The sequence below is a fragment of the Zychaea mexicana genome, assembly GCF_025766255.1.
Source record: "Zychaea mexicana strain RSA 1403 chromosome Unknown BDB00scaffold_41, whole genome shotgun sequence".
NCBI lineage: Eukaryota > Fungi > Mucoromycota > Mucoromycetes > Mucorales > Lichtheimiaceae > Zychaea > Zychaea mexicana.
Window position 1 is genome coordinate 101347 of NW_026516704.1, and position 14304 is coordinate 115650.

The following is a 14304-nucleotide window of genomic DNA, read 5'->3' on the forward strand; positions in this document are numbered from 1 at the left end:
CAGCAGTCAAATGAATAATAAATGTACCCAGAGCATTTCAACACAACTACTGGTTATTTAACTTAAGCTCACATCAAGATAGTACTGTATAATCACAAAAACATCACAAGAATCCACAAGAATCCACAAGAACCACCAAAGAAAATTGGCGACCCAGAGCAGGCAGTGACAGATGTCACAAATTTACAAGAAATCTATAAGAATCTACAAGAATGAGGCCGGCGGGGTCCAAATTCACAAGAAATCCACAAGAATCTACAAAAACCACAAAAAAATTTGGCAACCTAGAGCAGCGTCACAAATTTACAAGAAATCCATAAGAAATCCACAAGAACCACAAGAATGAGGCCAGCAGGGGTCCAAATTCACAAGAACTTCACAAGAACCATAAGAATTTTCCTACAGTGCTGGAATACTTGAAGCAAGTCATGCTGCTAAACCAACTGTCGAACGATACCCTATTCGAGCACATCTTCTTAGTGTCAGCTCAGCAAAAATCTATCTTAGAAAAACGCTTTGGACCAGCCACAAACTCGACGAAGCAAATTGAGGGTTGGGTCAACAGCTGTAACGTGTGGGGTGAACGTACATCAAGAAAGTTAGATGGCAAAAAAGTGGAAGGTCGCTGGGGGGTAATGGGTTTAAAACGAAACAGTTATTTATATATCCTCCTTTAGAAGGAAAGAAAACAAACATACTTCTTTCCTTCTAGATAGGATCTTATTCAGACATGCCTTTCCGAGGTAGATTCTATAAGTATCATTATTTAATGAGAAACTAAATGTCTTTATTTTTTAAAAAAATAATATTATTTAATTGATGCTATCTAATTTTATTATAATATTATTTAATTGATGCTATCTAATTTTATTAATTTATTGAAAAAATGTTTAGAAAAATGTCTTCTAAAATTTTAGTGATCGCCCTATTCCCCCTTCGTATCCTACGATTAACTTGAAACTTAGTTTGGGTTATTTCTAGTTATTAGTTTAAAATACTTATTTATAGATGTAATAGATTATTACAAACTTATTATCTTTATTACAGAATAATATTCTATCTGTTATTAAGTTTATTAAACATAAGTATTACTATTCTACAGATAAAAATCATTTTAGATTTGCATCTGTATTTTAGTTGATTCTATTCATCTTTATTTTATAGGATTTATTCACTTTTTTAATGATAATCTCTCTAACATTTTTACAGGCTCTTTAGGTCTATTATTACTAGGTTTATTAATTTATATAAGTTCTGCCCCTAATTCATCTAATATAAATCCTTCATTAAAAAATACTTTTAATGTTAATTTTGGAGATAGAGGTGCAGCGTCAAAAAATCATCCATCAAATAGTAATTCTAATAATAATAAACTAATTACTTCTCCTGGAGTTGCTGCGGGAATTATTTCTGGAACAACAATAACTGCTGCAGTTAAAATTGCAAAAACAAATCCTAGAAATGGATTGTTTTTAGGTATTGTTGGTACTATTGGTGGTTTTGCTACTTATGGATTAGGTGAAATGATGAATCATAACTATGAAGAAAGAAAAAAATGAGAGAAATGTGTGAAAGAATGTATTATCACTCTATTAAAAGATCTGGTAGTCCTCCACCAGATGGAAACTTCAAAATTAATTCTCTAAATGAAAATAGTAATAATTTTGTAGAATTAATTTCAAAATTTATTGAAAATCCACAAGATGTATTTAATTTATTAAATGAATATTTTAGAGGTAGTGATGGAAATCCTACTCCTATTTTAACTTTATGTGTTTGTCTATTTACATTTATTGGAATTCTTGGTTGTTTCTTTTTAATTATAGGTATGTTAAGTAGCCTAATTAAAATTGAAGAACGAGAATTTATTAAGAATAGACCTTTATTATATAAATTAGTTTGCCTTATTATTTCATTAAGAGATTGGAATAATTTTGTATTATTAATAATTATGTTATTATGTCATATTGGAATTTTAGTTATTTGCTATTATTTAAACGAGTCATTCTGGGTTGATGATTCATATAAAAGATTGTTATTATTATTTTATAAAAATAATAAATAATCTCCCATGATATCAATATTTATTATTATTATTTTATAAAACTCTCCCCCGGTACCTTGTGGCGGTACTGTAAGTAGAGATAATTAATCTTGAAACTAAATAAATCATTACTAAAAATTAGATGCTATCTAATTACTTACTTTAAAAATATGATGTTTACAAACTTATTCTATATTTTTAGCGATTGCCCTATCTTCCCTTCGAATACCTGCGATTTAAACTCTTTTACAGAGTTTATTTCAAGTTATATTAGGATTAAAACACCTGATGGTTTAATTACTAGTAATATCTGGATTAATACTCCGGTTAATTTACTTTTAGCTTTATTACCTTCAGTGGTATGTATAAATAAAAACCCTTTAGAAAATAATATTTAAATTCAACTTTTAATGATTTAAAAGACTTTTCTCTTACAAATGAAAATCTAGTGGTTATATTACTATTAAAGAAATTTAATCAAACGATACTTTATCTCTTAAAGAAAAACAATTAAATTTAGAAGAAAAATTACATTCTTTATGGTTGAAAAAACTAGAAAAAATGAGTAAGTCTAAGGATTTCTTAAATACAAATCCTGGGTTTAGAATATTTTTAAATAACTATAAGTTATTAGAAGATGATTAAAAAATGTATTTTGAAAATGAAAAATTTATTAGAAACAAAAAATATCTTTTTATGTTTAAAGAAATAGATAAATCCTTGATGCTGTTCTTGATTTTAAGTTTGTTAATCCCCTTTATTATGAAATATGAAGATAATAAAGAACAATCAGTTGCTACTTTATTTCATAGATTAGGAAAAACTTTATATAAAGAATGTTTATATCAAAAATATATTAAAGAAGTTGATGATAAATCTAAGGATATTGTAACTTTTAATTTATATTTGAAGAATTTTATAATGAATGAAGAGAATTTTATTAATATTGGTGGTACTGTTATTAGTTATTTGGATATGAAAAGTGATCTTTTTAATATCTTAGAATGAATGATGTTTAAAGTAAAAAAACTCATACAGAAATTATTCCTAGTTACTAATTGAAAAACTATATTAAATATTTAGGTATGATTGATGGTCATGAATTACCTATAGTATATCCACCTATTTATTGGGAATTAAATGATAACAAAGAATTTAAGACATATAGTAAATATATTACTAATAATATTAAGAATCTTAATCCTTTAATTAGAAGTAGAAGATTTACTGAATCAAATATTAAATTTATAAATAAAATAACAATTAAAATGGTTAATTATATGTCATCTATTGGTTTCAATATTAATCTTAAAGTATTAGATTTTCTAATGAATCTGCTACTTAATAATGATTTAGTTATGAGAACATTACATAAGGAGACAGATGAAATGAGTGAGATTATTAAAAAGAATAATAAAGAAAAAGAATTTGAAATTACATCTCATAAAAGTAAATTCTTATATAATAATTTAATTTTAACTATTGCTAAACTTTATAGAGATGTTGAACAATTTTATTTTACTTTCTTTTTAGACTAGAGAGGAAGAGTTTATTGCCAAGGGGGTGAATTAAATCTCCAAGGTGGTAAATTAGCAAGATCATTAAAGTTATTCAAAAAAGGTGATGTATTATCTGAAAATGGATTAAATTGATTAAAGGTTTATGGAGCAAATGCTTTTGGATTAAATAAATTATCTATTACCAAAAGATTAGAATGGGTTGATCAACATTTTTCAGAAATGTTAGATTTAAATTCAGGATTATGGAGAAAAGCTGATGAACCTATGTTATTTTTAGCTTTTTGTTTTGAGTTACAAGGTTATAATAAGGATCTATTAAACTTTATTTCTAGATTATTAATTTATTTAGATGCAACATGTAATGGTGTACAACATTTAGCTGCAATGATTTCTGATTTTGATCTAGCTAGTAAAGTTAATTTAGTTGAATCTGATATGAAAGATGATCCTAATGATCTTTATAGTTTAATGTTAAATCCTATTAATGAAGAAATTAAGAAAATAGAGGAATGTGATTTAGAGTATGCCAGATTAAAGGGTTTAGAATTAAATAGAAAGATTGTAAAAAGAAGTTTAATACTGGCTGTGGGTCTTGTTAGACAAGTACTTGGATGTCAACGTTATTGAGGACCTTGCAAAATACGAGCAACAGTGCCGTCACCATCCGATGTCAACAATCAGCTATGCCCGAAAATCAAAAGGAGGAAAAGAACGTCTTAGCACTCGATGCAACCTTCTAAGCAACATAGTTCATCGTTTGCGCACGAGAAGCCTGTGCACCAAAGTTTTTGTGTCGCCCTATTGCAACGCAGATGAAAATATGGAATCTTGTGACAGCACCAGAAACCAAAAAAATCACCTGGCTTTGGTTAAGAACTGCAATAGGGATATGACAAGTTATGTGAATGACTTTTCTATTTAATGCACAGATACTCATTCTTTCTTTTTTCGGCTTTAATGCAATTGCTGAAAACAAAGTTCAAGCCCATCTGTTTGGCAGTCATAGATTTTACCAGGTTAAGCACAGAGGCAAATGACATTCGTGCATTCGTCAGGTAGAGTAGACGTATTATGAGGCTATCCGTGGATAAAATCAACTTATATGATACTAAAAAATAGGAAATTTACACAAATTGAAGAGATTGTGGTGGATCGCGGATTGACTTTCGACGTATTTTCGCGACATGACCTGCTGACGAAGGAAGAGATAATCAACTGTTTCGACTGTCGCACTGGCTGTGTCAAACGTTCGGCAATTCCTCAACTTGTACAATAAAAAAGAGAAAAGAGAGTAAAGAAGAAGAAAAAAAAGAGCTCCCTTACCAAGCCTACCCCTCACCCCTCGAATTTGCTTTTACATTTGACACTTCCTTACCAAGCCTACCCCTCACCCCTCGAAGTTGCTTTTACATACAACACAACGTACAGACCCTGCAGATAAGGTTGAAATCAATAATTAGCGATAAGTGCAAATTTCATAATAAATACAAATAAGAGTATGTTTTAATGTCCTGTAAAAACAAGTTGTTTTTTCACCCTCCCGTTCGCAACAATAGTGAAGTAAAATTATATTCCAAAAAAAATTTGTGGACCAAATAAGGCGTCGTTCTCTGGACTTCCTATACGATTATGTTATTCAAACATGGTGATATTCACTTTTTCGTGCAGTGCAAGTATAGTTGTAATGCTTTGTCGCCATAATCCATCGTACATTCGCTCTTTTGGAGCTTGAGACGATAAGATAGCATTCATTGCTGCATGATCTGTGTGGACTGTAGGTTGGGCACCATGCGTATAACAATGAAAGTACCATAAAGATTGAATTACGCACATCGCCTCACGTCCAGTCACGCTATAATTCTTCTTGGCTGGTGCCAACGTTTTGCTAGCATATAGGCAACTGGTCTTGAGTTTTGACAAAACACTTCCAATGGCGACATCCGAAGCGTCACAATGGAGATCGTATGGCAAGTTAGGGCCGGGATAATATGCTAGCATTGGAAGTTCAATGAGTCGTATTTGATATCTTGAAAGGCTGCTTCTTCTTTGTATGCCACTGCCATTCCTCGCTTTTTTGTAGTAATTTGTATATCATAGAGGTGCCGGCAAGTGGGCTAGATTTGCGAAGAACCGGTGATAAAAATAACTCATTTCTTATAATCGCTGTAGATTTTTTTGTATTGACTGGGCGTGGGTATACCACAATCGCTTCAACATGTTCTGGGTCTGATTGTACACCTCCATTGGTCACGATGAATCCAAGATACTTGATATCTGGTACCATAAATTTGCATTCGTGAATACTGAGCTTAGATTAAATGTTGTGTAGGATCTGGAGCACGTCCTCCACATACTTGAGATGTGTTGCCATATCTAACAAAAATATTAAAATGCCATCAATATAAATCTTCACGTAATAGAGATGCCCTATAATTTGTTGTCCAAAACGTGCTCCACATGCTTGAGATGTGTTGCCATATCTAACAAAAATATTAAAATGCCATCAATATAAATCTTCACGTAATAGAGATGCCCTATAATTTGTTGTCCAAAACGTGCAAAGGTAGACAGTCCATTGATTACTGCATAATGATAATACGACAAAGTCCCAAAGTTTGTGATTTGTTGCAAATGCGGTTTCGGGTATGTCATTTTCGTGCATTGGAATTTCCAGTAGCCATATTTGAGGTCGCAGATGGAGAAAACTTTTGCTGGAAGCAATTTGTCGAGTAAATTCTCGATGCGGCACAGTGGAAACTTGTCTTGTTTTATTACTGCATTCAGTGGTTTATAATTGATTGCAACTTTTTTTGAGCCGTCAGACTTGGCGATCAACAGTGGTACTGAACACCATGGGCTGTTGCTTGGTTTGATTACACGGCGTTTAAGCACTTCCTGAATTTGCAGATCCAAGGCGGCCTTTTCTTTTGGTGATCTTCTTAGCAATCGGCACTGAACAGGTCTGCATCGCCAGTATCATTTTGATGACATACTAATGCATTCAAGGGCGTGTCATCAGACAGATTTGGCATTTCCTGCATAAGCTTTCGCACTTCTATTGGAACATTAGCTTGGAATTTGTGCAGGATTGGAAATTGCGTTGATTTGCGCTTTCAAGTGCAATTTAGACAAAGCCCGCTTATTGTCTACGACTAGCAAGAGAGATTTTTCTAACATCGAATCCATGCCAATCATTACTGCTATATTTTGGTGCTCGACAACTCGAAGAGTCATCGGCCATGTTGTGTGCTCGATCTGAATTGTTGTATTACAAGCTAGAAGGGAGATTTCTTTTATCGAGTTTCCATATTGCAGTCGCATCGGCTCTTCTGGTAGCAGAGAAAATTGCTGCTTGTACCGTTGCTTCATCCAACGATGTTATCTCTGCGCCGCAGGCGATTAGTACTTTGATGCACAAGTCACTGATATTATAGTTGCCCAAACAGCAAATCTTGTTGACCATTCGTCGTCGTAGCTGCTTGCCTGTGATGATTGCTTTACCCGAAGTTGTATCAGTAATTTTGGTGGTTGATGTTTTTTGTAATAAGATTGAGAAAGTTGGCTTCGTAGATGCTGTCTGAATCCGTCGTCGTCAGGGCCTCAGTAATTTTGAAATACTGCAATTGCAGTAAATTTTTGCGGCCATTCGCCCTACCCACGTCTTCCATATGAAGATGGGTCGAAGCTTCCATATACAAATGCTGTGCCACCCCGACTTCAACAAACAACACGCGATTCAGTGTCTGCGCATGCATACTCGCCTCCGCATCAGCCATAACTGCACTACAGACCCAATGTCCACATCTTAAACCAATTGCCCCACTCCCGGCCGCGATAACCTCGACGCATCCAGCACTTACGCGCCACATGGCCTATCATCTGCAAAATACTTGCTGAACTAGATGCGCACCAACACCCTGGCACTGATCTACAGTAGTATCTTGATGCTGACCCTGGCGTCGACCTTCTCAAGTGAAATGATTCTCCACCTCCTGCTCCTGTATAGTATATATAAGTTTAAAAATAAACAAAAGAAACATAGGAAAAAACACAAAAGTGTTAACCTGCTCCTTTTCTATCCACTTTCCATATCTTTATCATAGACTCTCTCCCTCCCTTAGATTTCTTTTCTCTTTCTTCGTCCTTTTCCCTGTTTCCTCAGATCAGGGTTTTTTATTCCTCGCTTTTGAGACCCGGACTAGAGCGGAAATGCTTTCACGAGCGCAGCGTTCATTGAGTCATTAATAAAATCGAATTTTTAACATTCGCTTAATTGACTATCTGACAGTAATCATTGCATAGCGCAGTATCGTTTAACGCTCATGCATTATGTATACTGTACCCGGATCAATGCTTTCGCGCCATTAAATTATTTGCTCTGTATAAGTGGGTCTAACATCTGTTAGCTAAATTTATTTGTTCTGAAATATATTTGCTGCATTCGGTCTGATATACGTGCTCACTTTTTTATTATATTGGATCATGCATTCGTTCCATTCCTCTATTTCTTTTCTATTATTTCTTGCTTCACACTTTATTGCATCTGTTAGTTTCATTCTCTCATTTTGTTATGTGCGGTTCAATTAGCAGCGTTTACCCGCTGTGTATGTTGCGTTTGTAACGTTTGCTCGCCTCATTCATTTCATTTGTTAGATTTGCTTGTCACGTTCGCTTAATTCGTTAGATTTACTCGCCACGTTCACTTCATTTATTGGATTTGCTCGCCGCGTCTTGTTCGTTTCATTTGTTTGATTTGCTCGCTACGTTCGTTTCATTTGTTGAATTTGTTCGCTGTGTTTGTTTTATCTATCAGATTTGCTTGCTCTGTTCTTTTCAATTGCTAAGTTTGCTCGCTACATTTTCTTCATTTACCATACTACGATGCTTAATCCATTGATTGTGCATCTTCAATTAATATAGCTATCGATTGTAACTATTCATTCGTCATGTTTGTTGCGTAGTCCCCTCTTTATGCTCGCTCATTATATAAAGCTATTCTTGCTGCATTTAGCCGCTTCTAGATAAGCCCGATCTGCATTTTTTTGGGCTGCATGGGATTGTGCATACGATCTAGTCCCCAAATTGACTCGTAGCATACATCAGATATTGCTCCATTACACTCGCTGGTGTCTCGTGCAGAGCAAAATCAACTCCTTACTAGATTGATATCAATACAGTAGCTACCGTTTCAGCAGAACGTAGATAAGCAGGAAAAAGCCTTTCTCAATCACTACAGATAGAGTTACCATGCGATGATGTGTTCTCTGCACTAGCTTCTCGGCGTCTTAACTTTTGTCCAGACTAATATAACTTACGAGAGCACAACATTGCTATATACCTGTTTTATTTTATCCATTATACTCTCTACTATCATTTCTCCTTTTGATAACGATTACTAAGGGAATGCAAGCATAAAGCTAAAGCTGACATCGCTACCATACCACTACCGTCATCGCCACCACAGCAACAACAACAAACAATGCTACCTTTTTGGTCATCCTTTTTGCCCGTTCCTTTACCATCACCTTTTCCGTTCGCTGATCGGCCTATTGTGCCAAACCTGGATATGGTCTGCGATGCAATTCCTCGCACTGCTGTGGATTTAGTGCACAATCCGAATCCAGATGGAAATCGTGGTCCCCGCTCGTTGGCTGTTGCTTTACTTGGAGATGAAAAACGATATATTGTTATCAAGGCCGGAATGCGCGAGTTCTTTATCAACAATCGCGGGAAAAGTATCTTTAGGGTTTCGACGCTGAAAGGGTGCTAGGTGTTCTTGATCCAAACGCACATCATTGGTTTTACTACCCAGAGTGTGCTCAGCTTGCCTCGGATGCTTATAACACGCCTATAGCGTTCTTTGGCACCGAATCCTCGTTGTTTTGCCCCTTAATGAGCACTCATCCCAAGCAATACGTACAGCTCCAATCGTTATGTGGCTAATTTATGACCATATCATTTTCATCCAGCTCAGGCTGGGTGCATTGTTTGAATGGCCTGCCTGCTACCCTTATTCTCGAGGTAAAGGCCGCAAAGATGGTGGTGCTAGAATCCGAGGTGGTCAATGGTATCCCTTATTCCCAAAACGCATTTGAAAGCATGATCCAAGTGGAACCACCCCTTTCAGAGAATTTTGACGCTCATTCTCTTTCATTTGGATCTGAAGCAGAACACTCTGACACTGAGCATTTGACCTAACTGGACATTATCCACCTTAGTAGCACAATGTCTCTTCTTGCCCGTTCTTTCTTTTCTCTCTGTTTTCTTCCTTTACTTCCCCCCACTCCCTTTTTTTGATATTCATATAATTAATCCGATATACACATGCTTAAGCCAATATATACACTAACGAGGAATAGGTGAGCCCACGAGACTGCAAAGCAATAGGTCATTCAATTAAATGGATAATCTGATGATACATACCACTTCCTTTATGTAATTTTCGTTGACAATACCTTCTGTAACTTTATAACAGCTTTATTCTGCAAATCCTCTATTATCAGCATGAGCAGTAGCTGCCAATGTGTCTGTATGCAAAAAAACCAGCAAACCCTTGTGCACCTACTCGTACTCTTTAGTTCCTTGAATATGTCGGACCATACAGGTGTCTGTTCAATGTTAGAGTTCAACATCTTGCCATCTAGGTTGTAATAGCCAAGGGAAAAAAGCAGTTACACTCGCATAGTTCGTCAAATTTAACTAGTGTGTAGACAATGTTTCAAGTATAATAACATCTATTAGCAGTTGTAGTCATCATTTTCATCTTTGAATTTTGCTTCGTCGTTTTCAGATGAAAAAAAAATTAGAAACGATCACATGAAAGATGCCACACAACGGCCAATTGCCTTTTAATCACACCACTCTGGTTTTTTTTTCGTCTAGTACATTGTTGATTTGTCCGTAAAGGAGCCGCCGTAATACGGACAAAAGAAGCCAAAGTGCACGAAAAAGTAAACAGGAATCAGGTTACTTTTGTTAACAGAGCTGCTCGAGCGACCAAACTTTTTCCTTGCGTAGACCAAATTTTTACATATAGGAGTTTAAACATCCGTTACACATGTCCCCTCTACTATCTTTACTAGGGGTCGCAATTGGACGGGTCGGGTCGGGTCAAGAAAACACTGACCCGACCTGACCCGTTCAACCCGACGGGTCAAAACTCGGGTTGACGGGTCACTACTGATTTTGATTTGGTGACAAAGGAGGTGTCAATCAACCTGAGCTTGAGCACTGGAAGTGCAAAACTACATGTATACACAGCTCTCTAAGATGATGGCACGCAAATTCCTAGCAGTGCTAGCAATATCTACGTTTTGTGTGATTATTCTTAAAGGTAAAGGGTTTGTGCCATAACAAAAGAAATCGTTTGCGCTCACATGCATTAAAGAAAGCATAATGGTTAAAGTGTGGTTAAAAATCGACTTCCTTTAAATGCCCGTAATCCTTTTTCCTTTTCCCTTTTCTTTTCATTTCTTCCTTCTTCTTTCATTTCTCTTTTCTTAATTCCTTCTACGTCTTTTGTCAAATCTCGTCTCTCACTGCCACTCTCTATTGTCTATTCTCATTGTACTATTGCTACTTCTTTACTTTGCTACTTCTTTACTACTATTACATATATTGCTTATAGCTTACTTATCTTACACTTTTGAATATAAAATATGATCCCACAATGAAAAAGAATATAAGTACGTTTTATGTTACAGTTCTATAGCAGACATATTGACAACTACATCTTTAATATAATGATCCTTTCCAACAAGAAGATTGACTACTTGAATACAAGTACCTCATAGATATCATATGTATACACGGGTCACAACGGGTCAACGGGTCGGGTCAAGGGTTAGACGGGTTGACCCGCGGGTCAGAAAAGCATCAACCCGACCCGTTGACCCGTCCTCAACCCGCGTGTCGGTTTTGACCCGCGGGTCAGATTGCGACCCCTAATTTCTTTACTCCTTCGGCAGACCAAACTTCTCCCCACACCAATTTCAGATTTTTCTTACAATCTGTAATTCCTTGCGTAGACCACAAAAAAGTGGAAGTGTAATTCTTTGTGTAGACCAACTTTTATTATGTTGCCTTGTAGTGACGTTCAGTAAGTGAGATATAATATCCAGTGGTAGCCATTTACCACGCAGGTTTGCATTGTATTCCATTATTCTTTTTCTTTATTTATTAGAAGAATATATAGAAAGAGAAAAAAAGAGAAGATTAAATGAAAGTGTATAGGGATATGTTGGAGAAGATAAAGTATGGTTCTGCTTTTTATTCATCAGAGTATATGATGCTCTTGGTCGCCCTACTCTTCACTGTCTGAGTCATCGTCATCTAGATATTTAAAACAGCCGTAGTCAACGCTACGCTCTATGTGGATAAGCGCCATATTGCTAAGGGGACTGTGTTCTTCTGCTAGGCTAATGGTGCAATCACAATCTTCTTCTGACTCACCGGCCGACTCAAGATCTTCCCTAACTAGACGCATACCGACCTCTGGAACAAAAAAAGAGTCTATATATTCCGTGGTATCTATCGGTTTGATGTGCTCATTCGCAGCACCGATCTCGTGTACCAGCATGTCTTGGAGTGTTTTTGCGATAATTTTCTTGCCTTTAAATCCATAGTATCCAGGCTGTAAAATATAAAGATAATTGTTATTATATCATAGGATCTACTATATATACATTTCGATGTTGCTGTAAAATTTCGTATTGTAAAGAAGTAGCTGGCGCAGCAATGTTTCAAATAAATTCTCGAGTGTTTGTGTTTGCAGCTAACAAGTTGTAATGGAGTGTTTGCTATCACTATTAATTTTTTTTTTTTTTTGATCTACACAAAGAATTACACTTCCACTTTTTTGTGGTCTACGCAAGGAATTACAGATTGTAAGAAAAATCTGAAATTGGTGTGGGGAGAAGTTTGGTCTACCGAAGGAGTGAAGATAGTAGAGGGGACATGTGTAACGGATGTATAAACTCCTATTGTAAAAATTTGGTCTACGCTAGGAAAAATTTGGTCGCTCGAGGAAGCTTTGTTTTTGAAACCCCCTATTGGGACAATTTCTGAACAAACTGAACAATCTGAACACTTCCTGCAACACAAGCTTCCGTATTCGTACTGTGGAGGATAAAACATTTGAGAGAAAAATATTTTTACAACAAAGGTGTATTTAAACTCTTTGCAAGATCTGTAAGACTAATGTCTCCTGGAACCATCGTAGGATGATATAAATAGTATCTATTATCCACCAGCGATGATTTGAGCATTCCAGCAGGATTCAAGATGTTTTCTCCTTCAGGCGTGCTTCAGGCATGGAACTTTCAGGTGTACGATGTACATGTGGAATTCCGTTGTATTGTCGTTTTACTCGTCTTACAACTGGACTTGTGGACCTGACCTCTTACGCGTTTGATTATCTTACTCCTATTTTTTCCCCACTTTGTTTAGTTACTTTTAACTTACTTTACTATTTCTTAGGAATGAATCACTTCCAGCATCCAACGTTTTTACAAAACGATCCGTACCTCACTCTTCTTACAGAGATTCGCGACATTGCGTTGCGTCTGGAAAGTAGCGTGACCAACATTGAAAACGTGTTAAGTCTCAATCCGCAGCAACAACCTCATCCGCAGCGACTACAACCCCAACAACTTCTCTCTAATGAGCAAGATGTACGTGAACGCATTGCGCAGTCGTACCAACCTTCGCATACTGCTCTACTCTTTCCAAGTGAGACGATCAGAAGGCACAGTACGTGTGTAACAGCCGATCAGTCACCAAGCTGCACATAGTGCAATCTTTAAAAGGCTTCGGTAGTCTTGATCAAGAAAAGGCCGTAGCCATGTACCACTCGCTCAGCGAAGAGTCCAAGGCTCATAAAGGACGGTTGCAGAGGTACAAGCTAAAACATATCGCGAAGTGCCCGAACATGTCAAGAGGATAGAATGGAAGACATTCGAAGATAATGTCAAATACATGTACAAGTTGCCTCTTGATCAATGTGAACAGCATAGGGTAGTAGATTATTTTATCCATGTTATATTTAACGCGATTACCAGGTAAATGTAGTGTCATGATATTAGAAACAACACCAATATTTCTGATGCTGGTTTCATCGCTTGGTGCTCGGTCTGCAATGTAAGCAAATGAATAGTCAACAGAATCTTGTGGATTATATTATAATAGAGTCATATGGACCTAACTAGCCGGCGAGGAGCTCTCCATGCACCATTGCAAACTGATGGGTCATTCATGTCAATGTAAGTCATATACGAAATTATGTTAAAGTATGCTTTTATAGGACAAGAAGTGGTCAAACTAAATCCTGCTGTTCTAAGATCTAACGTAAGTAATAACAAACTAGCATATACAATTTATCATTCTCTAATCAAATCATTTTGTAGACCACTCCTTTCAGAATCACCATCCATCCCAATGCCATCACCATCTTTTTCTTCGACTCGTCAACAATCCCAACTGCCCCTTCCACCACAAGAATCCGAACAATCTACCACTGCTTCTTTATCCGTTCCTTTATCATTCATTCCTCCATCAGCTCCTGCTCTACTACAAAAACCTACTTCTTCGTCATCCGCTGTCTTCTCCATTCCTTCCTCCATAGTCCCCTCACCACAACAACCTGCTGCATCACAAACCACTAGATTGCAGCAAGGAAAGCACAAAACTCCCTTATTCCCACCTCCACAACGCGAACGTCAAAACTAATATGAAAAACTACAT

General features: G+C 36.3%; 4 protein-coding genes across 4 annotated transcripts; 2 read left to right on the forward strand and 2 right to left on the reverse strand.

Moving 5' to 3' along the window:
• Positions 1–3696: 3696 nt before the first annotated feature.
• Positions 3697–4191, forward strand: BDB00DRAFT_908783 (uncharacterized protein; the record flags this gene model as incomplete). Its single annotated transcript, XM_053128629.1, has 1 exon — positions 3697–4191. A coding segment is annotated over one exon (495 nt), but the record flags the coding sequence as incomplete, so codon positions are not given.
• A 1214-nt stretch (positions 4192–5405) lies between these two features.
• On the reverse strand, positions 5406–5860 carry BDB00DRAFT_908786 (uncharacterized protein). The gene has a single exon (XM_053128630.1). It carries the CDS (start codon positions 5846–5848, stop codon positions 5570–5572), a length of 279 nt encoding a protein of 92 aa, XP_052979240.1. The 5' UTR covers positions 5849–5860; the 3' UTR covers positions 5406–5569.
• Positions 5861–11571: 5711 nt separating this feature from the next.
• Positions 11572–12248, reverse strand: BDB00DRAFT_825514 (uncharacterized protein). Its single transcript, XM_053123673.1, has 3 exons — positions 11900–12248; positions 11747–11817; positions 11572–11662 (listed from the first exon to the last, which is right to left on the reverse strand). Exons 1-2 carry the CDS (start codon positions 12140–12142, stop codon positions 11779–11781), a joined length of 282 nt encoding a protein of 93 aa, XP_052979241.1. The 5' UTR covers positions 12143–12248; the 3' UTR covers positions 11572–11662; positions 11747–11778.
• A 795-nt stretch (positions 12249–13043) lies between these two features.
• Positions 13044–14289, forward strand: BDB00DRAFT_872836 (uncharacterized protein; the record flags this gene model as incomplete). Its single annotated transcript, XM_053127009.1, has 3 exons — positions 13044–13293; positions 13371–13458; positions 13968–14289. The coding sequence occupies 3 exons, from the start codon at positions 13044–13046 to the stop codon at positions 14287–14289; spliced, it is 660 nt and encodes a 219-aa protein (XP_052979242.1).
• Positions 14290–14304: the final 15 nt, after the last annotated feature.